Genomic DNA, 25,904 nt, shown 5'->3' on the forward strand with positions numbered 1-25,904 from the left:
CTTCCCTCTCCTCTTAGAAAGACTTCATCGCGGCCGGGCGTGGTGGCTCACGCCTGTAATCCCAGTACTTTGGGAGGCTGAGGCAGGTGGATCACGAGGTCAGGAGATCGAGACCACGGTGAAACCCCGTCTCTACTAAAAATACAAAAAATTGGCCGGGCTTGGTGGCGGGCGCCTGTAGTCCCAGCTACTCGGAAGGCTGAGGCAGGAGAATGGCGTGAACCCAGGAGGCAGAGCTTGCAGTGAGCCGAGATTGCGCCACTGCACTCCAGCCTGGGCGACAGAGCGAGACTCCGTCTCAAAAAAAAAAAAAAAGGAAGACTTCATCACTATCACATTAAGATGGAATGTTAAATACAATCTTTTAAATTGGAAAGGAAATGAAAACAAGCTATAAAGAAAAGAAGACTTGGGGGACAAACTATAACTAATTAATTTGTTGTAACTCTTAAACCAGCTCTTATAGAAATTGTTGTAATCCTGTTAAATCCTTTTGTCTTTTTCCTACATAAGCAAGAACTTAATTTTCAGCTTTGAAACACTGACCCCATTTCTGTGGAGTCTGTGTGTCACCGAATGGCCACTCTTAGCCTTTTGCTTGAATCAACTCTTTAAAACTGGATTCTGACACTTTTGATTATTTCAAATTGATGCTGCAATCAATGCCTACATCACAACTTGTCTTGAACTAAGCACACAATCATTTATACCCTCATCATATACACAAGCATATTACATACATTAGATATACACCCATAAAATACACCTTGAATCCCTTGCACAGCATCGATCACATGCATAGTCTAGATCACACACACCCATATCAATCACACTATACTTACTCCGTGCACATAACATATACGAATGTCACACACACTGGAGTCATATAATTTATTTAGGGAAGGGAAGATTGTTCAGCTTGGGTATGTATCAAGAGAGTCAACATCAGGAAAGTCTTGGGTTAGTCAAGAACAGATGCCATATGAGCTGAATGTTGACAAAAGTATAAGAGTAAATTAGGTAAATGAAGACAAAAGTGTATTCCAGGCAGAGAAACAACACAGGCAAAGTTATGGTATCAAGAAATTATGCAATTCATAACTCTAAGTATTTGGAAAACATTGACAAATAAATGCAAGAGGGGAGTGGTAGCGACTATTGATGGAGGCAGGGGCCGCTACTTAGAAAGCACTGAATACTCTACCAGTACCTGAGGATGTGCATAGACTTTCTAGTTGCTGATAGGTTCTACCATCTTTAGGTCTTCTATGCTATCAACATACCCATCCATGCTACAATGGAATTCAATGTAGTTGAAGCTCCTGCTCTCTGTGTAGCTATTTTTGGAATTCTCCCGGTGACACTTGAGTACTTTGAGAGGATTCTGGACCCATACATATGCATTTCGGAAGCGATCCATCCAGTTGTCACTAGTGCATATATGCTCGATTTTGTACCATGAGATATAGATAAACATGTGAGAGCTCTTGTCTTTCAGATCTTCATTTTCTCTCATGAGGACATCACATTTGTATTCTTTGAATTCTCGACTTGGACTTAAGTAGTGCTGTTTCATGAATTCTCTCCAAGAAACTTCCTTGCTCTGTACAAGCAGTGTGCATAGGATGCAAAGCAGGGCCAAGAGTGTGCCCCAGATCTTTAGAGACGATGCCATCTCGGTCACCAGGACCACCTGCGTGTCCACAGAGAAGAGAAAGAAAAGCATTATCCAGACAATGCCCAGAGAGCTGAACTCCACCTTAAAATTCCTTCCCCACCAGGCAGGCACTTGGGTGCAATTTTACTATTTGGTTCCCTGATGAGAAGATGATAATTCTCATTAGAGAATAGAGTTTCTAAGACCTAAAAACACGCTTCAGCCTGTGTGAGCAAAACATAAAATTAGAAAAAATAGATGAAGTTGCCAGGCGCGGTGGCTCACGCTTGTAATCCCAGCACTTTGGGAGGCCGAGGCGGGCGGATCACGAGGTCAGGAGATCGAGACCACGGTGAAACCCCGTCTCTACTAAAAATACACAAAAAAATTAGCTGGGCTTGGTGGCGGGCGCCTGTAGTCCCAGCTACTTGGAGAGGCTGAGGCAGGAGAATGGCGTGAACCCGCGAGGCAGAGCTTGCAGTGAGCCGAGATCGCGCCACTGCACTCCAGCCTGGGTGACAGAGCGAGACTCCGTCTCAAAAAAAAAAAGAAAAAATAGATGAAGTTCATTTTGAGAATTCCAACCATCTCCTCTCGTCCCTCTCTTATACCCAACCTGAGGAGCAAATCACCCTCAGCTGGCTCCTTTCCACCAGATCAACTCTCAGGAGATCATGTGTCCAAAGAGAATGATATTTTAAGGTTTATGTCCTTGAAGTGGAAAGGGTTGTCAGATTTTAGGGAAATGTAGAAGATGAGTAACTACTTGGGTGGTGGTTCCTAGGTAGGAAGGCTTCGATTCCCTGAAATGACAGCCCAGCCTGCATTACTTCTTGCATGCTTCTCCAATTACGTAATGATGCATCTCCAATCTTGACTTCCTTATAACACTTTCTCCAAAGCCTGAGTGGAACATATGTTCATTACCAACCATATTCCTTCTCAGGGGTCATTCCCCTAATTATCACTATTACAAATGATCTTGGTTTGTCAGAGCTGCTCCTTGAAAATGTCGTCATAAAAGAACTCCAGTTTTGAGGTTTTTGTTTGTTTGTTTATTTGTTTTTGAGACAGAGTCTCACTGTGTCACCCAGGCTGGAGTGCAGTGGCACAGTCTTGGCTCACTGCAAACTTCGCCTGCAGGGTTCAACAGATTCTCTGTCTCAGCCTCCCACGTAGCTGAGATTACAGGTGCCCGCCACCACACCCAGCTAATTTTTGTATTTTTTTTAGTAGAGACAATGTTTTGCCATGTTGGCCAGGCTAGTCTCAAAATCCTGGCCTTAAGTGATCAACCCACCTCAGTTTCCCAAAGTGCTGGGATTCTCAGGCATGAGCCACTACACCCAACCAGAATTCCAGATTTGAAATATTCCTGTAATCAATCAAGTACCAAGACTAAAAGAGCCCCCACACTGGCTTCTGTGGTGATAGCATGGAGTGTGGAGATCTTTTTGAAAGAGTCTGCCGTTTAAACCAGTGCTCTGTCCTCACTTACCCTGAGAAGTGTTCCTGCCCTTACTGAATCTCTAACCTGATTCACAACTCTGAGCATTGGTGTCCTCAGATGGACTTAATAATAGCTCCCTACAGACCTGCAAGAGTCTAATGAGACGCATGTATTTGAGAGCACTTCTAATGATGTCAAATGTCCACATCAGACACAGAACAAAGGGTCGGTACTTCCTATCTGTGGAACCCTGTCCTGATGATAAAGACCTACAGAGGATAGAAGAGCAGGATGTAAGCGGTTTTAATGCATTGTGTTTGAGAAGACTGGGGGTGAAGGAAGGGAGGGGCAGGGAAAGCCTGTATCAGTGGGACTGAGGCTGACCAGAATTCAGGCATTTGTTTTCCAAGATTTGGATCCTTCTCCATTGTTTGCTATCTAAAAGTTCAATCAGCCTCCTTCCAGTGCTCCCGGCTGTCCGCCGAACATCCTCAGCAGAGCCCTTCTTACCCTACTCGACTCCAAGTTCAGGTCACTGGTTGTAGTGGGGATCAGTGTGTGGATCTGAAGAGCAGAGTCTGAGTCCTCCTTTCCTCAGAGCCCTGGAAATCTGCAGCAGTGGAGAAAGGAATAGCAGGGGGAGCTGCAGCGCTCCAGCTGATGGGTAGCGGAGGTGGTGATGGGGAACAGCCTTATTATGTGAACCTGTACCTGTATCTTCTCATCTGGAACACTTGAGTTTATTCAGACAGTGGCCTCAAGCAAAGCCTGCAAACATCAAAGACTGACTCCAGGGCACAAAAGAAGTGCAAGACTCTACAGTGAGGTGACCCCAGAAAGGGGTTATCTGGTGCTATCGGTAGACAACAAGAGACCTGGCTTCTGCACTCAATTTCTGACAAAGTTCTGGGAAGTCCCTGGAGGCTTATGCTATGTTACACAGAAACTTCTCTGAGGAAAGCCACTTATAACATTGTGAACTGTGGGACTTTCACTGAGAGGTAAAGAGTATCATCTAGTGAAACTGGTGGCCAGATAGTTATGATTAGGTAGCCAGTATCTGAAGTTTTACTAGGCAGTTTGTTATTGTCGATGAAAAGAGTCAGCTGTGTGTGGTGGCTCACGCCTGTAATCCCAGCACTTTGGGAGCCCAAGGTGGGAGCATCACCTGAGGTCAGGAGTTCAAGACCAACCTGGCCGATGTGTGAAACCCCATCTCTACTAAAAATACAAAAATTAGCTGGGCGTGGTGGTGGGCACCTGTAATCCCAGCTACTTGGGAGGCTGAGGCAGGTGAATCACTTGAAGCTGGGAGGTGGAGGTTGTGGCGAGCCGAGATCATGCCATTGCACTCCAGCCTGGGCAACAGGAGCAAAACACCATCTTAAAAAAAAAAAAAAAAGAAAGAAAGAAAGAAGAAAAAAAAAAGAGTCAAACTCTGTAAAATATTTAAAGAGGTTTATTCTGAGCCAAATATGAGTGACCATGGCCTATGACACAGCTCTCAGGAGGTCCTGAGGACATGTGCCTAAGGTGGTTGGAGCACAGCTGGTTTTATACATTTTAGAGAGGCATGAAACATCAATCAAATACACTTAAGAAATACATTGGTTTGGTCCAGCAAGGCGGGACAACTCAAAGCTGGTGGGGAGTCAGGGGGCCTCCAGGCTACAGGTGAATTTAAACATTCATTTTCTGGTTGACAACTAGTTTTGTCTAAAGACCTGGGATTGATAGAAAGGGAATGTTCAGGTTAAAATAAAGATTGTAGAGACCAATTCTTTTGAAGTCTTATAGTGGCTGCCCTTAGAGACAATAGATGACAAATGTTTCCCTTTCAGATCTTAGTTAATCTCTTTAGGATTGGAAAGGTCTGGAAGAAAAAGATTTAGCTATGTTAATAGAGATTCTTTACAGATGCAAATTTTCCCCACAAAGAACAGCTTTGCAGGGCAATTTCAAAATGTGGCAAAGAAACATGTTTTGGGGCAAAATACTTTTTCTTTTTTGTCTGGTAATGTTATGCCAGAGTCAGGTTGGAAAGTAAAACATGATATGTAATATAGGGTTAAATAAAACTCATCTGATGAGAATTTATGATTTGTAGGGCATGACTTCGCAGACCCCTTAGACAGGAATTTGGGCAAGATAAAAAAAATCAGAGTTTAGTCTTCATTAAGAATAACCTTTGCTGATGCTATAGTGCTTACTGCCTTAGTAAAATGTCAGGTAGCCTAGCCGTAGTTTCCACAATGTTCCTACACATCACATCTGACTCTGAAGTATGCGTCACAAGGTGTTGATCTAGTTGTTTTTCAGGAACTCAAGACTCAGCCCTAAACTCAGCTTACGCTGGTCAAGACCACCAGCCTTTAAACTGAGTTTGTGTGAGCATCCCATGGGTTACCTTTCCATATCACATCTGGAATTTCCACCACGTTTCATACCAACTCCCCCTAAATTGGTATATGCAATGAATATTGTTTCAGTAACAGTAACCAAAGGTTTCACTTACGGATAATGTAAGATACTTGAATGTATTTTCTTTTTCTATTTATTTATTTATTTATTTATTTTGGAGACAGAATCTCCCTCTGTCACCCAGGCTGGAGTGCAGTGGAGCAATCTTGGCTCACTGCAACCTCCATTTCCCAGGCTCAAACGAATCTCTTGCCTCAGCCTCCCAAGCAGCTGGGACTACAGGTGGGCACCCCCACGCCTAGGTAGTGTTTTGTATTTTTGGTAGAGGCGAGGTTTCATCATGTTGGCCAGGCTGGTCTCGAACTCCTGACCTTAAGTGATCCGCCCGTCTTGGCCTCACAAAGTGCTGGGATTACAGACGTGAGCCATTGCACCTGGTCTTAAATGTATTTTCTATCAACATCCACAAGGCCACTCCTACCTGAGCCACCTTTGTTGAGTTTGTCACTGGACCACCTAGCTATTAGAATGTCAGAATATTCCATTTATATCCAGAACTTTTCTTCATACTTCAGCTCATGTCAAGCAATCATTGAATAATAGGGAATCATATGCTGATAGACTCTGTGGGGCACAGGAGAGATTGTTCCTATGGAACGGAACTGGGGTCTGATTGTCCAGCACAGTAAGATCAAACATCCAGGTCTGCAGCAGGAGAAAGGAGGAAGTTTATTTGCAAGGCAACAAGCAAGGAGAACCTTGTGGCTCACCCTGAAGACCTGACCTCTCTGACGACTTCAGGTAAGGGTTTTTAAAGGCGGGAAAAGGCCGGGTGAGGTGGCTCATGCCTGTAATCCCAGCACTTTGGGAGGCTGAGGCAGGCAGATCACGAGGTCAGGAAATCGAGACCATCCTGGCTAACATGGTGAAACCCCATCTGTACTAAAAATAAATAAAAAAAAACAATTAGCTTGGCGTGGTGGCGGGTGCCTGCAGTCCCAGCTACTCAGGATGCTGAGGCAGGAGAATGGCGTGAACCCGGGAGGCGGAGCTTGCAGTGAGCCGAGATTGCGCCACTGCACTCCAGCCTGGGCGACAAAGCGAAACTCCGTCTCAGAAAATAAATAAATAAATAAACAAGGGCGGGAATAAATTTCAGGAAAGCAAAAGTTACAGGCAAAATAGTAAATTAATATGTGGAGATTACACATTAGTTTGGCTGAATAAGGTGAGATCTTGAAGCAGGGGTTCACAGGTCATAGGTAGATTCAAAGATCATCTGATTTGCAATTGGTTAAGGAGATGAAAGTTTATTTAAGAATAGGGGGTCAGCAGAACAGAATGTTAGCTTTGGATCATGGGTGTGACTTTCTCCAGGCCACTCGAAATAATTTAGAAGAATGGTGGTGAGAGTTTAGTCCTCAGTTTCTCCCTTATCTGAGATCTATGTGCCAGCAGATCTGTTTGGTGGGGGTCTGAGTTTCTGAAGAACTCAGGGACGTATGTTAAGCTGTTATTTTTAGTTTCTATAGGGAACCAAACATCCCCTTATTCTAACTTCCCTGGCTATTGTTTTAAGCTAGTATTACCTTCTTGCTTATCTATTTCCTCTTTTTTCTTTTCAAGGCTAGCTAAGAAATTGAAGATTTTCCTTTATTTCCATGCTGGGTTGGGGAGGGTGCCCTGCCAGCCTCTGAGATAGATCCCTGCTCTGTCTTATTGCCTCAGAGCAGATTCTGTGCATCCTCCTACTCTCTAGGTCTTTTGATGATAGGGAAGAGATAAAGGAAACAATTCTGGGCATCTGGATTTGGATGACTTGAGAGGCGATTCTGAGGGAAAATCAGTTGTTTGTCATGTGCCCACACATCCAGAGCTCTTTCCAACAAGTGTGCATTATCTATTGAAGACTTAAATTCAAGTAGTGACTCAAGGAATGTAGAGAGAGGTGGGAGAGAGAAGCCACCTGAGCCAATGTTTGAAGAAGCAAGCTAAGAAAGAGCTCTATAGCTTTTCAAGGCATCATATCTGATGATATATTCTAGTACATCAGTGAGTAATTTTGAGAATTTTTAGAAGTAATGTATTTGAAAGTAGTTTTAAAACCGTAAAATATAGCCAAATGCAGGCTTGGCTGCTTGCAAAACCAATAACAAGGACAAGATGCAGTGAAAAGAAAGAAGCTTTATTTCAGAGCTAGCACTGGGGAAGTGGCCATGGCTTGTGCCTTAAAGGAATTATTTCAAACTTTAGCCTGGGGAGAGGGGCTTACAAAGGGAACTTACAGTGGGTGGCATGCAAGGAGCGGTGCTGGGTACAGGTCTGTGCATCTCGTTCTGGTGGCTATCTTGAGTCATGGTCCACCTGGAGCATGGGCTGGCATCATCCCCACAATGGCCGGGCTGTTGACTGACTGCTTTGAGGTAATCTCTGGAATTTTGCCGCTGGGTTTCCATGCCTGTAATCTGTCTCCAAATTAGTCCCCAGAACTTCTAAGTAAGCACATATTTAGATACAAGCATACAGTCAGATAAATGTATGTGATGTAAGGGAGTGTACAGTGGAAAACAGCGGGGGAACAAAGACTCTTAGTATGTTTCAAACCTATATATCTATATATTAAGACTGAGGAGGGGAAAAAATTTCTGCAGTTTGCTTCAAGGTTATATCTTGAGACTAAAAAAAGAGAGAAAAAAGATAAGAGTTTTAAAATGCATTTTTCTTTTCTTTCTTTCTTTCTTTCTTTCTTTTTTTTTTTGAGACGGAGTTTTTGCTCTGTTGCCCAGGTTGGAGTGCAGTGGCACGATCTCGGCTCACTACAACCTCCACCTCCTGGATTCAAGTGATTCTCCTGCCTCAGCCTCCCAAGTAGCTGGGATTACAGGTGCCCTGCCACCACGCCCGGCTAATTTTTGTATTTTTAGTAGAGATGAGGTTTCACATGTTGGTCAAGCGGGCCTTGAACTCTTGACCTCAGGTGATCCACCTGCGTAGGCCTCCCAAAGTGCAAGGATTACAGGCCTGAGCACCATGCCCAGCCTAAAATGCATTTTTGAAGTTCATTTACTTGGTTACGGCTCCCCACTGTCAAATCCCATCCATTTCTATGGAAAGTGGTCAATGCAGTTGATCTGGCTACTTGCTGCTGAAAAGAGGCATAATTAGGAGGTAATGGGATGGAATCTGCTTACCTGGAGTTGGAAATATTCTCGAATTCCCAGATTGACAGTGGGAACTTGCTGGAGCATTTTGGTGTGGGGAACTAAGGGCTCCTGAGAAATTCTGTCTTGCATCCCCATACAGACAGCACAACAGCAATAAAATCCATAGCAGCTGAAGAAGAGTGCCAATTATACTATATATGAGTCTTCCACGCGCTAGGGAGTTGACTAAAGCATGCCATCACAAGGCATTGGGATGAGGCATCTATGGTGGAAATATAGTTATTTAAGGCCTTCATAGCTAGGGTTACACTGTGGGAATAATCTGATACACACACACACACACACACACAAACACACATACACGCAAGACTCAGTCTTAGTTAATGCACATGTGCCACCTTGGGCTGCAGGCAGGATATCTAAGGCCATGCAGTTCTTTAAGGCTGTCTAATCTGTAAGGTTTCTTCAGGGAGAAAGGTGATGGCAGAGTGAGTGTTATTAAAGGCAGCGGCCATATGCTTAGCTGTGGCCTCTACTTGTAATTTTACATCTATGGCCGCCTCCTGGCGGGTAAAACCACAAGGGTGTTGATTTCTGATGACAATATCTGGCTTTTATGCTTTCCCAATTGGCAGGGGGAGGATCCAGATGGGACAGGATGTGTCCCGATAAGGGTACCCCCAGTTGCATCTCCTGGTTCCATTATAAGGTAAGTAAGGCAACCATGAGTGCCGCAGGCCCATAGCCAACCCCAGGTGGAGGGATGGGCCCCAGTATGAAGATGGGCTTTATTCTTCTATCCTAGCCACATACCATCAGTTAGCTGGAGAGATTGGCTACATTGTTGAGGATGTAACCATCCCATATGGTGGGCCATGGTGTGCTTGACCCATTACTTGTATTTGTACCGTGGTCAGACATTCCATGCCATCACATACAGCATATCCCAAGGTGGGGGTACTGTTAATCTATTCATGGAATAGGCAAATAAGGTGTCTCTGAGTTTCCTTGTAGGAGGGGAACCCACTGTGGGAGGTGCTATGATCACAGAAGGGGAATGGGTATGAACTCTTATACCAGGTATAGAAATGACTCCAACTGCTCAGGTTGGCGGCTTGTATGCACCATGGCAAGCATGCAGTGCAGGAAAGGAGTAGTTCCCACAGACCCAGCAGTCTGTTTTATTTTGAAGAAAAGCCACCGTTTGTAATGAACTAGGTCAGCGAGAGCCTCTCTCCCATAGCGTGTCCCGTCGTGAAGATACTTAAAATTGAGTAAACTAAGGCCTCAGGGAGTAAGAACATCCTGTAAGCATTCGTTTCCCAGAGAGAATTGGAATCTGTTTTATCAAACCCCAGGCCCTGGTGTGTTTTTTATGTTGTTCAGTGTAATGAGGTTTGAAGTCTGGTAAGTTCAAATGGAATATTAAGGCCTCCAATGTTTTTGCTTCCCAAGCAGCCTGTTTTGCAGTCTTATTGGCTGCCTGATGGCCTTTGGTTGTTTGCAAATTTTTTTTTTAGGCGAAGTTTTGCTCTTGTCGCCCAGGCTGAAGTTCAATGGTTCGATCTTGGCTCACTGCAACCTCTGCCTCCTAGGTTCAAGTGTTTCTCCTGCGTCAGCCTCTGGAGTAGTTGGGATTACAGGCACCCGCCACCATGCCTGGATAATTTTTTTGGTATTTTTTAGTAGAGATGGGGTTTCGCCCTGTTAGCTAGGCTCATCTCGAATTCCTGACCTCAGGTGATCCACCCACCTCAGTCTTCCAAAATACTGGGATTACAGGCATGAGCCACCTGCGCCTGACCGGTTGTTTGCAAATTATCTTTCTGGTGTCCAGGGAAGTGCATAACGGAGGTGTGGGCAGGCAAGGCAACTGCTTCTAATAGGGCCAGAATTTCCACTGGGTGCTTAATGTCCTTGTCTCCTGATGTCAAGAGGCCTCTTTCTTCCCAGATGGCTCCATGAGCATGTCCTTTCTTGAAATCGTAGCTGGAATCAGTGTAAATGTTTTCTTGCTTCCCCTGGGACAGTTTAAAGCTCTGGTAAGAGCAATTAACTCAGCCCTTTGTGTGGAGATAAGGGCGTGGGCTTGTATTACCCTGTTGGTGGTCACCATGACATACCCGGCTCTGTGTTGTCCATCTTCCACAAAACTGCTGCCCTAGGTTACAGTTCTCAATCTGGAGCATCCAATGGCTGGTCCGACAGGTCCTGCCTGCTGGAATAGACTCCATGAACAATTTCTAAAACGTCATACTCTAACCTGGAATCAGGTTCAGTAGCTGGGAGCAGTGAGGAAGAGTTTAGAGCCATGGAGGTTTGCAAGGTGATATTTGAGTCACCCAAGAAGATGGCTTGGTATTTCCCCATTCACCCCACAGTGAGCCAGTAACCTCCCTTTTGTTCTAGCAAAGTCAACACCTGATGGGGCACAAAGACAGTGACCTGCTGTCCCAGGGTAAACTTTTCTGCTTTCTGTAGGACTTCACAAGTGACTGCCAATGCTTGAAGGAAGGGTCCACCCTTTGGTCATTTGATCCAATTGTTTAGAAAAATAGAGTATTGGCTGTGGGGTGTCTTCAGCATCTGGATTAGTACACCTAGACTGACCTATGCCTTGTTTCTTCTAAATGTAGAGTTTGAATGGCCTTTGGGATTCTGGCAATCCCAACACTGGGGCTGATACTAGTTTTTCCTTGATGATATTAAATCTGTGTTGGCACTTGGCTGTCCAAGGCAGGGGCTCAGAGTCTAATCCCTTTAGGGTTTCATGAAGGGGCTTAGTCATCAGTCCAAAACTAGGACTCCAAATCCAACAGAAGCCAGCCATGCCTAAGAATCCTTGCAGTTGTCTCCTACTTTCAGGAGCTTTGATGGCTCCTCTTGATTTTCTTTAACGTGAATCTAAGTTTACTTTTTGTTTACAGATTTGTAAACAGACACTTTGTATCCACCCTGGGCCAGGTGGTTTAGAACTAGGATGGTGTTAGACAAACATTTTTCCTGCTTGAGGCTATCTATAAGTAAGTCCTCTACATAGTATAGCAAGACTCCATCAAGTTTTGTTTTGAGACAGAGTCTTGCTCTGTCGCCCATGCTGGAGTGCAGTGGCGCAATCTCGGCTCACTGCAACCTCCGCCTCCTGGGTTCAAGCGATTCTCCTGTCTCAGCCTCCCAAGTAGCTGGGATTACAGGCACACGCCACCACTCCTGGCTAATTTTTTGTATTTTTAGTAGAGACAGGTTTCACCATGTTGGCCAGGCTGGTCTTGAACTCCTGACCTTGAGTGATCTACCTGTCTTGGCCTCCCAAAGTGCTGGGATTACAGGTGTGAGGCACTGTGCCTGGTCATTCTTGTTGTTTTTTGAAACAAGGTCTTGCTCTGTCACCCAGGCTGGAGTACAGTGGTGTGATCATGGCTCACTGCAGCTTCAAACTCCTGGGCTCCCGTGACCCTCCCATCTCAACCTCCCAAGTAGTTGGGACTACAGGCATGTTCCACCATGCCAGGCAAATTTTTTATTGTTGTTTTGAGACAGAGTTTCACTCTTGTTGCCCAGGCTGGAGTGCAATGGCACGATCTCAGCTCACTGCAACCTCCGCCTCCCAGGTTCAAGTGATTCTCCTGCCTCAGCCTCCCGAGTAGCTGCGATTACAGGCATGCACCACCACACCCAGCTAATTTTGTATTTTTAGTAGAGATGGGGTTTCTCCATGTTGGTCAGGCTGGTCTCGAACTCCCAACCTCAGGTGATCTTCCTGCCTTGGCCTCCCAAAGTGCTGGGATTACAGGCATGAGCCACTGCTCCTGGCCCAAGGCTAATTTTTTAATTATTTGTAGAGACAGGGTCTCACTATGTTGCCCAGATAGGACTTGAACTCCTGGGCTCAAGCAATCCTAGTGCTTCAGCCTCCCGAAGTGCTGGGATTACAGGCATAAACCAGCAAGGAAGGTCACTTCGGTCTTTAGGTCACGCCATTCAAAAGTAAGCAATTGTTGGGATGCAGAAAAATGCATCCTTTAGATCCAACACTGAAAACCATCTGTAGTTTCCAGGTATAGCAGTAAAATATATGGCTTAGGTACCATTGGATGAATATCCTGGACTATTTCATTAATAGCTCTCAGGTCTTAAATTGATATTCATTGGAATGTGGCTTTCTTACAGGCAGGATGGGAGTGTTATATAGGAACCTATAAGGACAGGTCAGTCCATTTTTCAGAAATTTTTGTAGGATGGATTTTATCTCTTCTGAGGCTTCCTTTTTTAATGGGTAATATTTTTTTTCCAGGGCATTCTAGCCCCCTCTTTTATCTCCATGTGCACTGGCTGCATGTTTGCTGCTTTTCCTGAGACCTCCATCTGCCCAAATGCAATATTGACTCTTTTGCAGACTTCTGGGGAAAAAGCTTCTTCCTTTTTCATCTCAGGGTGAGTGAGTAGCATCTACAGTTGCAGTGTCTGTTCTGGTGGGACCTGCAGGTATAGTTGCTGTTTTTCTGGGGAGAAAGTTACTTGAGCACTTAATTTGCATAGTATGTCTTGTCCTAGCAGGAGAATCAGCCATTCTGGCATACAGAGAAGGCTGTGCCTTAGTTCCAGGTTTTCCAGTTTGCAATCTGAAGGTTGTAAGAAAGCCTTTTGTTGCATTCCTCCTGCAATCCCTGTCACAGGCACAGTCATTTTGGTGCTCTTTGCCTCTGGGGTGTTAGGAACTGAGTAGGTCACTCCCTTTTTGACCAATAAATCAGTTAGCTTGTTCCCCACTGTCAGTTGCACCCAGGGCTTCTGTGAGGGAATTCCTTATTCACTATCAGAGCTGTAGTCCTGGTTCCACCATCTGCTGGTGGGTCTTTTCCTTCGCGCTTTCCTCCTTTTTTGTGGCCTTTGGCTCCCTTCATTTTGGGGCAGTTAACCTTCCAGTGGCCCTCTTCCTTATGATAGGTGCATTGGTTGTGGCCCAAAGGCTTACCCTGACTTTTCTGGCATGGAGCCTTCTCTGCTCATTCCACATATATGGTGCCTGACTTGTATTTCTTTGCCATTGTACACTGTGAAAGCAATGTCAACTAGCTGAGAAGGGGTAATTCCAGTGCAGCCTCTTTTCTAGCTTTCTCTTTATAGCAGGGGCACTCTGCTGCATGAAAGTCATATGTACCAACCTCGAATTCTCAGGGTCTTCTGGTTTTATATCAGTATATCTGCAGAAGTCTTGGTAAATGCATTCTAAGAATTCAGAGCAGTCCTTATTTGCCTTTTGAATGACTGTCTGAACTTTACTGAAGCTCTTTTGTTTTGGCGCCCCCTCCTGATTCTGACCTGAATGCATGTTTGGTAGTGTTCCAGATGGGTCATGTCCCCATCTCAATTGGGGTCCCAATTAGGGTTTGTACCTGGAATTGTCCCTGCAGGATCGGGGATATTGTTTGTCTCGTGGAGGTGATGGGCCTCTTCACTTGCCTTCTCCATTACTAGCCTTCTTTCATCTGTGGTCAGAAGCATAAAAAAAGACCAAACATCTGCCCAGGGAGGATGGTGGGTAGCAAAGATGGATTGAAAGAGATTAGTCATTTTCTGGGGGTCTTCTCTATAAGGTGGTTTGGAGCTTTTCCAATTTAGCAAGTTGGATGTTGAAAACAGGCTGTAAGTCCAGCAATGTCTGACAGATTGCACTTCTATATGTGAACCACCCATAGGCATCTGCCTAAGTGGGAATTGCCCTGCTCCAGTCACAGTATTGCCCTGTCCAAATAGAGTGCCCTGTTGGGTCTTGGAGGGACAGACCATTCCAACTCCCTCATCATACTGAGGTGGGGCAGCAGCCCCTTCCTCCAAATTTGGAGCATCGTGTGGTAATGGTGAGGCAGCCAAGCAGCTGTGGAGAAGGTGGTGCAGCAGCCATGGCGGCAGGAGCTGCTGGGGCAGCTGGGTTTAAAGCACTTAAAAGAAATCTTCATCCCTTTGTTCCTGCATCTGGCTTTCTGGCTTATGAAAGATCCTCTTCTCATCTCTTTGTACAGGCAGCAGAAGCCCCCTGCCCCATCCTGAATCCTGATTTTGCAATAATATGAGAACTTCGAATAAGGCACTTCTTCCCATTTCCCAGATCTCTGATGAAATAATTCTAACTGAATTAAAGCTCAGTACAGGGTACTCCTGTTCAGAGGCCAAATTCATCACCTAATCTGTAAAAAGTCTAAACAGTATTGTAAGCCTGGTGGGGTGGCTCACGACTGTAATCCCAGCACTTTGGGAGGCCAAGGTGGGCAGATCACCTGAGGTCAGGAGTTTGAGACCAGCCTGGCCAACATAGTGAAACCCCATCTCTACTAAAAATACAGAAATTAGCCAGATGTGGTGGCACTCACCTATAGTCCCAGCTACTTGGGAGGCTTAGGTAGAAGAATTGCTTGAACCTGGGTGGCAGATGTTGCAGTGAGCCGAGATCACACCACTGCACTCCAGCCTGAGCAGCAGAGTGAGACTCTGGAAAAAAAAAAAAGAGAGAGAGAAAGAGAGAGGTAGGTATGGGCCCAATGTAGATGCTACACACTCACACAGTCAGATTCAGACAGTGCTCTCCCAGATAGATCCCAACTGAGAGGGGCTACATACAAATCCTGAATGCTTTTCTCAACCTCAGATGGCCCCACGAAGAGCCAAGTCCAAACAGAACAGAGCTCACATGGTGCCACGGATGGTGTACACTCCCAAATGGCATCACAAGCAGCTAGGTCCAAACAGAACAGATCCCAAGTAGCATCACAGAAGAGACAGAGGGGATCCAAGTGAATTCTGGTTGACTTAGCCAGTTCTGAAGTCCATTGACTTCTTCAGATGTCACTTTCCTACCAGAGAAGGATAGTAGGTAGCAGACACTGTGACAGGGAGAGAAGGGAGGTTCCTCGAGACAAAGACATCTCAGCAGCTTCAGGGAAATTTCCTAACGCCCAGCGATGGAGTCAGATAGCCATGAGCAGCTGGTATTCGTTAGTGTTTCTTGTCCCATCTCATAGCATGAACGGTTAAGCCCTGGTACATTTCTGCAGCCAATTGCCTCACTTGTTGGAAACCAGATCAACAGGCTCAGACCACTCAAAACACACAGTGCTCCCCGTATGGGCCACCAAATTTGTAAACAAATTCAGGCTCGGCTGCTTGCTGTTTGCAAAGCCAATAAGAAGAATGAGATGCAGTGAAAGTGACCTTATTCCAGAGTTGGCAGCTGGGGAATGGCCAAAGCTCATGCCTTAAAGGGACCATTTCAAACTTTAGACTGGAGAGAGGGGCCAAAAAGGGAACTTGTAATGGGTGGCATGCAGGGAGTGGTGCTGGGTACAAGCTCTATGTGTCTTGTTCTGGTGGCTATATTGAGTCGTGGTCCACCTGGAGCATGGGCTGGCGTCATCTTAACAATGGCCAGGTTGTTGACTAGCTGCCTTAAAGTAGCATCTGGAATTTTGCAGCTGGGTCTCCATGCCTAGTTCTGCCTGAAAATTAGCCCCTGGAACTTCTAAGTAAGCACATAATTAGATACCAGCTTACAATTAGATAAATGTGTATGGTATAAGGGAGTGTATGGTGGGAAAGGGAGGGAAACAATCTTAAAGTATGTTTCAAGGCTATATATTAAGACTAAATCGGGAAAAAATAACCTTTTTTTCTTTTTTTTCCCTGAACGCTTCAAAAATGTATTCCAGAAAACTCGAGGGGCTTTCACTGGGCTTATGCCTTACTGCCTGAACTTTGTTAAGGCTCGTGTGCTTTGGCACTCCTTTACAGAGTCCAGCCAGAATGTGATCACAATAATGCTTGAGCTTGGGCCTATGCCCAGTGTTAACATTTTACCTGGGGCAGCTGTGAGCACTGCAACCTAAGATGACCTTACCAGGTTACTGTGGGAGTCAGCATGCAAACACTTGTCTCTGCCTTTTTTTTTTTTTTTTTTTTTTTTTTTTGGAGACGGAGTCTTGCTCTGTTGCCAGGCTGGAGTGGAGTGGCACCATCTCGGCTCATTGCAACCCTCGCCTCCTGGATTCAAGTAATTCTCCTGCCTCTGCCTCCCGAGTAGCTGGGACTACAGGCACATGCTGCCATGCCCAGCTAATTTTTTTTTTTTTGTATTTTAATAGAGATGGGGTTTTGCCATGTTGCCCAGGCTGGTCTCGAATTCCTGAGCTCAGGCAATCCACCCTCCTTGGCCTCCCAAAGTGCTAGGATTAAGGTGTGAGCCACCGTGCCCAGCCTACAATACTATTTTTCAAATTTAACAGATCAGAAATAGAAAACAGAGAGTGTACCCAACTGATCCCCATGGGTTGCCCTGTGTCCTCGTCAATGTCTCCTCTAGGAAATTGTTGAAGGGAAAATTGTCCTGCTGGAGCTGAGGTGGCTCCCTGGCCAAATTGGAACCTCTGACAGGTGTGAGAAGGGGAAACCATTCCTGCATCTCATCATTCCTGGCCTCTTGGTCCCTGGTGGGGACTATGACTCAGGTGCCGGTGGCTTGGCCATAGCTCCTTCACCAGGTGAAGGAGGGAGCGCTGACAGCTCATTTAACTGAACTAGCAAAGTATCATCATCCCTTTCCTATGACTCCAACAGGACAGGCTTAGTAACAGTCTCCTGTACCATAACTTTACATTTTTCTGTATCAGCTTATATTGCCAAAGCAACACAAAACACTGTCCATAAGGGATTTCTTTCCACTTCTCTTCCTTGTTACAAAAGAGATCTAGCTGCCAGATGACATTATAACCAAGGAACCCATTTTTGGCCACTTTTCCCCCACATTCTGATGGGTGAAGGGGCCAGGTTGTATTACCAAAGTGAATGTTTTTTTCTTTTAATGGGTTCTTAGGCAATGGATGCCTGATTTTGTGAAATGCAGCCTAACAGGCTGCCTGGGAGGACAAAATTAGCATTTTTCATATCAACCAAGATAAAATTACAATTAACATACAAAAAAGACATAAACACCAGTTGCTCCACTCAATATCTGAGTGTCTTTGATCCACTCCATGTGGGGAGGGATGACCTCTAGCCAGCAATGTAGTGAATGGTCACTCGTGATGAAGAGGGAGCAGAAGGCCACCCTGAACTAGGCCACCAAGCTGCTGCTGGTTGGTCCGTCTGCACTCACCAAAAGCAACTGCGAGGCAGAGAGGATAGGTTCCCTGAGTCAGACCTACTGAGCTTCAGCTAGCAATTCCTTTAGGATGCCCCCTGACACACAGGTAAATGGGACAAACAAGAACAGTAATGAGACCTCACAAGTCAGAAATCGGATTTCACAACTGAGACCAAGAGGCCCAGGAGTAGTTCCCCTGGACAGTGCCTTATGGGCTCCTTCCAAGTGGGAAAGATGCCCTTGAGCTCAGTCCTTTGTATAGGTGGAGGAGGGTCAATGGGACCTCCAAAGAGGTGACAAAACCTCTAAGAAGTCCAGCAGATCAGGAGAAGGAAATGGGGATGTTGCTTGTGCTTGGGAACACACAGTAAAGATGTCTTCCACGTCCAGAAACCATTCTTCCCCTGCAAGCAATCCTGAGCTGAAGGTTGACAGTGCCGTGCTGGCAAGAAAGACTGCAGAGACTTTGATGTATCTCCAGGTTCACCACAGTGGCAAGAAGGCACTGAACCAGAGACAAATGCCCATGAGGAGCCTCCAGGCTAGCTCTTGTTAGAAACAAGATTTGGTGCTGCAAAAGGAATACCACTCGAATGGAAATTTTCTCAGCAAGGCAAATTTACTCCTACAGAAGGATGCAGCTTGTGCCAGTCATGATTGCAAGAGCACACTGAGTGGGGTAGGGCAGGGGTTTTTATCCCTAATGCAGTTGGTTCCTACTGCTGTGTCCTTTCTCCATTGGCTGGGGTTGGAACACACAGTCTAAACTGACCCAATTGGCTAGTGTTTGAAATTGAACACAGCTATCTAGGCAGGAAGGGGAAGGCTATCCCTTATGGCACAAGGCATGTCTAGGCTTGTCAGGGCATGTCAGGGTGTGGCAAGGATGGAAAGGGTTGTTTACAGCACGGGTAACTATAGAAACTAGAGAAACAAAAAACCAGAAGAACATGGAATTAAAACCTTTTGAAGAGGAATTTATCATCTCTGACACTCTCCACTAAATTGTAACCACAGTAGATTCATTGCCTGGTGCCCAGCAAGTCAACATACCAAATAACGGTGATAGAGGCAGAGAAATAGTGTAATATTCCTAGGGCAGTCAAACAAGGGGATGGGAAGAAAACTCAAATTTGCCTCCCTCAGAGATTTAGGGGTAGGCTTTGTAAGGGGTCTGGACCCAGGCTGAAGTGTGGGGATTTCTGATTCATCAAGAAGTGAGGGTGCAGTCATGGGGACAGGGGGATGAAGAAACTGGGATCTTTTTTTTTTTCTGAGACGGAGTCTCTCTCTGTCGCCCAGGCTGGAGTGCAGTGGCAATCTCGGCTCACTGCAAGCTCCGCCTCCCAGGTTCAGGCCATTCTCCTACCTCAGCCCCCTGATAGCTGGGACTACAGGCGCCTGCCACCTCGCCCGGCTAATTTTTTGTATTTTTAGTAGAGACAGGGTTTCACTGAGTTAGCCAGGATGGTCTCGATCTCCTGACCTCATGATCCACCCGCCTCAGCCTCCCAAAGTGCTGGGATTACAGGCGTGAGCCACCGCGCCCAGCCAGAAACTGCGATCTTTTGCTGAGCCACTTCCTTGGTGGGGATCTTTAGACTGGTTGGCATCAGTTGCAACACTGAAATTCAAGATCTGAAACACCTTACAAAATTCTTGGCTGGGCACAGTGGCTCATGCCTGTAATCCTAGCACTTTGGGAGGCTGAGGCGGGTGGATCACTTGAGGTCAGGAGTTCGAGACCAGCTTGATCAATATGGTGAAACTCCATCTCTACTAAAAATACAAAAATTAGCCAGGCATGGTGGCGGACACCTGTAATCCCAGCTACTCGGGAGGCTGAGGCAGGAGAATCCCTTGAATCTGGGAGGCAGAGTTTGCAGTGAGCCGAGATCGCACTACTGCACTCCAGCGTAAGGGACAGAAGGAGAATCCATCTCAAAATAAATAAATAAATAAATTAATTAATTAATTAAATACTGGGAAAGGCAGAGAAACAACACAAAGCCAATATGCGAATTGCCTTTAAATGTATATCACTTTGTGTATCACATTCAGCTGATATACAAAGCTAATATATTAATTGCCCTTAAATGCACTTTCCTCTTGTACTGTTTTGAACCACTGTCTGCTAACCTTTTAGTAAAAGCAACTTTTAAAGAGCTACTGACATGAGGTACTTGTGACAACCTATTTTAGGAGACCAGAATATGCCACCACAAAGTATGCTCTGTAGCACAAAGATTGTTTTGAACTGCTTATTTTGAGAAACAGGATACACAGGAAAGCTCTGAAAATAGAGTACACGTTACCCTTTTGCAAGGAAAATGTGCATTCGTAAGGGAAACCTCCATTCTTATGGATGTCTCCTTCTCTGTGCCAGAAGGAGAAAGGTGACTCTAAATCACAAGAGACCCTTCTCAGTGGAGAAGATACTCGACACAAATCTACACGACAAACCTTTCCCTCATTTACTATAGTTTTCCTGGTCATCTCCCTGTGACTTGCTCCCCACAGGCATTTTCCTTAGCTTTAGCTGAAGATGGCATTTAAGCCCAAGTTCTAGCCACCCCTTTGAGTTACTCTCTGAGTTTCTCCCATGTATACATGAGATAAACATGTTACCACATTTCTGTTTGTTTTTCTCTGTTAACCTGGCTTTTCTTATGGGGCCCCAGCTAAGATCTTAAAAGGGTAGAAGGAAAATTTTTTTTCCTCTCCTACACTATATTTTGAAGAACATTTATCAAATGAGAAAAACAGTATTTTTTTCCCCATATGTAAATTGACCTGGTTTAATACTAGTCTCTTCTGAGTTTGGTTGGTGGAGATTGTCATCCTCAGGTGTCTGACCCTCCCCAGGTGCACTCAAAAATTGCAAAGCTGAGGAACTGCCTTTGGAACATGATGACCAATCTAGATACACTGACTACTCATTGAGGCCAGAGTTCTAGGAAAGTGTGCAGTCACCTCATGAATAATGTTGATACTTTGGTCTTTTCCCTGATTGTTTCAAGGCCAGAGCCCTATGTTTCTATAAAGAGAACATGTTTAATATCAGATAAAACCATTTGTGCTAGTATCTTCTACTTGATGTGTCATCCTTAGGAAATGTAATGACTTAGCCTGTTTAACATGCATTGACCTTCTTAGAAACATTCTTAAGGAATTAAGTCTAATAGAGACATCTGTAAGTGTGTGGTTGATGGAGGAGGTGTTCTTTTTCATCCTGGGTGTGTATAGCTTTTATACAGATGACAGCCTACTCCATTTTTGTATGAGAAATTCCCATCCCTAGGGTCAGGGACAGCAGATAATTGATGGGTACTTATAATGATTGTTTATCATAATCAAAATTAAAGTACAAAAGCGGTGGGTGAATGGGAAAGGAAACAATTTGCACTGAGTACCTATTATAAGCCAAAAACCATGCCACGTGTTTTATACCCAGTCAGCTCTGTCTATACCCAGAAATCTGAGTGGAACTAAGCGTGTCACACTGTTAAAATCTACAATTTAAAATCTAAGTTGTTGGAACTCTAAATTATTTGGAACCTTAAAGGAATGTGATTATGGTGCTTGATTCATGTACCAGGCAGCTGTAACTAAGGCAAGTGTATCTTGGTTTCTCTGATTAGAGATTAAGCCTCTTTCTTACCTGCGTTTGTGAAATGTTATAAATGACTGAAGGGGTCCAGGGAAGACTCATCCCCTCTCAGCTGCTGATGTTCACTATAGATTAACTCCCCTCTTCCCTTTCTCATGCAAAGACTTCATTGCTTTCACATTGTCTTTTTGTTTTGTTGTTGTTGTTTTGTTTTTGTTTGTTTGTTTTTGTGACAGGGTCTGGCTTTGTCACCCAGGCTGGAGAGCAGTGGCACAATCTCGGCTCACTGCAACCTCTGCCTTCTGGGCTCAAGCCATCCTCCCACCTCAGCCTCCTCAGTAGCTGGGACTATAAGCACATGCCACCATGCCTGGCTAATTTTTGTTTTTCTTTTGTAGAGACAGAGTTTCACCATGTGGCCCAGGCTGGTCTCAAACTCCTGAGCTCAAGCGATCCAACCATCTTGGCCTCCCGGCTTTCACACTGTCTTAAGATGGAATGTTAAATACACTCTTTAGAGTTGGAGAGAATTGAAAAACAACTATAAATAGAACAGGTCATGTGGTGGGGGACAAAAGTTAATTTGTTGTAACTCTTGAACCAGTCTGGTATAGAAAATGTAATTCTTTCTCACTTCTTTCTCTTTTTCCTACATAAAAAAGAACTTAACTTTTAACTTTGGAGTACTGACCCCATTTCTCTGGATTTCTATGTGCCACAGAATGTCCATTCCCAACCTTTCACTTTAGTAAACATTTTTTTTTTTTTTTTGAGATGGAGTCTTGCTCTGTCACCCAGGCTGGAGTGCAGTAGCGCAATCTCGGCTCACTGCAACCTCTGCCTCCCAGGTTCAAGAGATTCTCCTGCCTCAGCCTCCCATAGCTAGAACTACAGGTATGCGCCAGCAAGCCTGGCAAATTTGTGTACTTTTAGTAGAGACAGGGCCTTACCATGTTGGCCAGGCTGGTCTCAAACTCCTGACCTCAGGTGATCCACCTGTCTCAGCCTCCCAAAGTGCTGAAATTACAGGCATGAGTCACAGTGCCCAGCCCACTCTTTAAAACTGGATTTTGACCCTTTTGATTATTTCAAATTGATACCATGATGAGTGCTTACATCACTACTTGTCTCCAGTTTAGCACACAATCATTTATATCCACATGATATACATAAACATATCACATACATTAGACACAGACACATAAAGTACACACTAAACCCCTTGCATAACCATAGGGAAAAATAGCCTAGATCACCCATACCCATACCAATCACACGATACATACTCTGCACACATAACATATATAAGCGTCACATACATTAGAATAATATATTTTATTTAAGAAAAGGAGGGTCGTTCAGCTTGGGTAGGTATAAAGAGAGTCAATATCAGGAAAAGTCTTAGGTTAGTCAAGGACAGATGCCATATGAGCTGAATCTTGGAAAAAATGTGGGTGTAAATTAGGCAAATTAGGACAAAATTGTATTACAGATACAGAAACCACATGAAGATTTGGTATCAAGAAATCACGAGGTACCTAAACTCTAAGTACTTGGAAAACACTGACACATAAATGTAAGTGGGGAGTGGCAGGGGCTATTGATGGAGGCAGGGCCCATCACTTTGAAAGCACTGAATACTCTACCAATATCTGAGGATGTGCATAGACTTTCTAGTTGCTGATAGGTTCTATAATCCTCAGGTCTTCTATGCTATCAACATATCCATCTATGCCACAATGGAATTCAACGTAGCTGAAGCTTCTGCTCTCTGCGTACCTATTGTTGTACTTCTCCCAGTGACACCCTAGTACTTTGAGGGCACCTGGGGCCCATACATATGCATTTCTGTATCGGTCGCTCCCCTTCTCATTGATGCATGCACGCTGAATTTTGAACCATAAGCTATACATGAACATATGAGAGCTCTTGCCTTTCAGAGCTTCTTTTTCTCTCATGAGGACGTCACATTTGTACTCTTTGAATTCTTGACTTGGACTTAAGTAATGAAGTTTTATGAATTCTCTCCAGTAAATGTTGTTACCGTATACACAAAGCCTGCAAAGGATGCAAAGCAGGGCCAAGAGTGTGCCCCAAATCTTTAGAGAGGATGTCATCTCAGTCACCAGGGCCACCTGCGTGTCTACAGGGAAGAGAAAGAAAAGCATTATCCGGACAATACTCAGAGAGCTGAGCTCCACCTTAAACTTCCTTTCCCTGCCAAGCAGGCACTTGGGCACCGTATTGCTATTTGGTTCCCTATTAGAAGATGATGATTCTCATCAAAGAATACAGTTTCTGGGCCGGGCGCAGTGGCTTATACCTGTAACCCCAGCAGTTTGGGAGGCCAAGGCAGGTATACCACCTGAGGTCAGGAGTTCAAGAAACACCCTGGCCAACATGGTGAAACCCCGTCTCTACTAAAAATACAAAAAGTAGCTGGATGTGGTGGCTGTAGACCCAGCTACTCGAGAGGCTGAGGCAGGAAAATCGCTTGAACCTGGGAGGCAGAGATTGCAGTGAGCCGAGATCACGCCTCTGCACTCCAGCCTGGATGACAAGAGCAATACTCCGTTTCAAAAAAAAAAAAAAGAATACAGTTTCTAAGAACTAAAAATATGCTTTAGCCTGTGAGAGCCAGACACAAATTTGGAAAATATAGATAAAGTACCTTTTAAGAATTTCAAATATCTCCTGTCTACCCTGTCTTCTACCCAATTTGAGGAGCCAATCACTATCTAGCTCTCTTTTACCAAATAAACTCTCAGGAGATCATGTGTCCAATAGAAAAATGACATTTTAAGCTTATTGTCTGCAAAGTGGAAAAGATTGTTGCATTTTAAGGGAATGTAGAAGATGAGTAACTACTTGGGAGGTGGTTCCTAGGCAGAAGGCACTGATTCTGGAAACCATAGCCCAGGCTGCAATTGCACTTCTCTGAAAAATGATGTTTTTCCAAACTTGACTTCCTTATAACAATTTCTCCAAAGTCTGGGTGAAACATGTGATCACTATTAATTATCCACATCCCTTCTCAGAGACCATTTCCCTAATTATTGCTATTACAAATGATCTTCACTTGTTAGAGCTTATTGACAATGCCATCACAAAAGGACATCAGTTTAAAACTGTTGCTGCAATCAATCAGGCACCAAAACTAAAACAGTCCCCCGCAGAGCTACTGTGGTCACAGCATAGGATGTATAGTCGTTTGAAAAAGTTATCTCTTTACCAGCTCTCTGTCCTCATTTGCCATGAGGAGTATTCCTGGCCCTACTGAACCTCTAGCCTGATTCATAGCTCTGAGTATCGGTGTCCTCAGATAGGCCTAATCACAGCTCCCTACAGACCTGTGAGAGTCTAATGAGATGCAAGCCTGTGAGAGCACTTCTAACAATGTCAAATGCCCACATCAGACACAGGGTTCCTCATCTGTGGAACCCTGTCCTGGTGATAAAGGCCTACACAGGATAGAAGAGCAGGATGCACGCAGCTTTAATGCATTGTGCTTAGGAGGACTGGTGGTGAAGGAAGGGAGGGGCAGGGAAAGCCTGTACAGTGGGACTGAGGCTGACCAGAATTCAGGTGTTTGTTTTCCAAGATTTGGATCCTTCTTCATTGTTTGCTGTCTAAAAGTTCAATCAGCCTCCTTCCAGTGCTCCCGGCTGTCCCCCGAACATCTTCAGCAGAGCCCTTCTTACCCTACTCGACTCCGAGTTAAGGTCACTGATTGTAGTGGGGATCAGCGTGTGGATCTGAAGAGCAGAGTCTGAGTCCTCCTTTCCTCAGAGCCCTGGAAATCTGCAGCAGTAGAGAAAGGAATAGCAGGGGGAGCTGCAGCGCTCCAGCTGATGGGTAGCGGAGGTGGGAGGTGGTGATGGGGAACAGCCTTATTATGTGAACTTGTTCCCTTATCGTTTCATCTGGAACACTTGGGTTCACTCAAACAGTAGCCTCGAGCAAAGGCTACAAACATCAAAGGCTGAGCCCTGGGCACAAAATAATTGCAAGACCCTAGGTGACCCCAGAAAGGGGTTATCTGGTTCTATCAGGAGACAACCAGAGACTTAGCATCTGCTGTCAATTCTAACAAACTTCTGGGGAAGTCCCTGGATGGTTATGCTATGTTACACGGCAACTTCAACTTCACTAAGCGAAACAACTTTTTTTTTTTTTTTTTTTTTTAAACAGTCTCACTCTGTTGCCCAGGCTGGAGTGCAGTGGCATGATCTTGGCTCACTGCAACCTCTGCCTCCCGGGTTCACACTGTTCTCCTGCCTCAGCCTCCTGAGTAGCTGGGACTACAGGCGCCCACCACCATGCCCAGCTAATTTTTTGTATTTTTAGTAGAGATGGGGTTTCACCGTATTAGCCAGGATGGTCTCGATCTCCTGACCTCGTGATCTGCCCACCTCAGCCTCCCATAGTGCTGGCATTACAGGTGTGAGTCACTGCGCCCAGCCCTTTGC

General features: G+C 45.0%; 2 protein-coding genes across 2 annotated transcripts; both read right to left on the reverse strand.

Annotated features, from left to right (window-relative positions):
• Positions 1 to 880: 880 nt before the first annotated feature.
• EDDM3B (epididymal protein 3B) lies at positions 881 to 3,719 on the reverse strand. The gene is made up of 2 exons (XM_003280903.4): positions 3,618 to 3,719; positions 881 to 1,693 (listed from the first exon to the last, which is right to left on the reverse strand). Exon 2 carries the CDS (start codon positions 1,673 to 1,675, stop codon positions 1,232 to 1,234), a length of 444 nt encoding a protein of 147 aa, XP_003280951.2. The 5' UTR covers positions 1,676 to 1,693; positions 3,618 to 3,719; the 3' UTR covers positions 881 to 1,231.
• A 19,032-nt stretch (positions 3,720 to 22,751) lies between these two features.
• On the reverse strand, positions 22,752 to 25,238 carry LOC100597969 (epididymal secretory protein E3-alpha). The gene is made up of 2 exons (XM_003280902.3): positions 25,137 to 25,238; positions 22,752 to 23,578 (listed from the first exon to the last, which is right to left on the reverse strand). The coding sequence occupies exon 2, from the start codon at positions 23,550 to 23,552 to the stop codon at positions 23,109 to 23,111; it is 444 nt and encodes a 147-aa protein (XP_003280950.1). The 5' UTR covers positions 23,553 to 23,578; positions 25,137 to 25,238; the 3' UTR covers positions 22,752 to 23,108.
• Between the last annotated feature and the right edge of the window lie 666 nt (positions 25,239 to 25,904).

The sequence above is a fragment of the Nomascus leucogenys genome, unplaced genomic scaffold (genome assembly GCF_006542625.1).
Source record: "Nomascus leucogenys isolate Asia unplaced genomic scaffold, Asia_NLE_v1 Super-Scaffold_361, whole genome shotgun sequence".
NCBI classification, from domain to species: Eukaryota; Metazoa; Chordata; class Mammalia; order Primates; family Hylobatidae; genus Nomascus; species Nomascus leucogenys.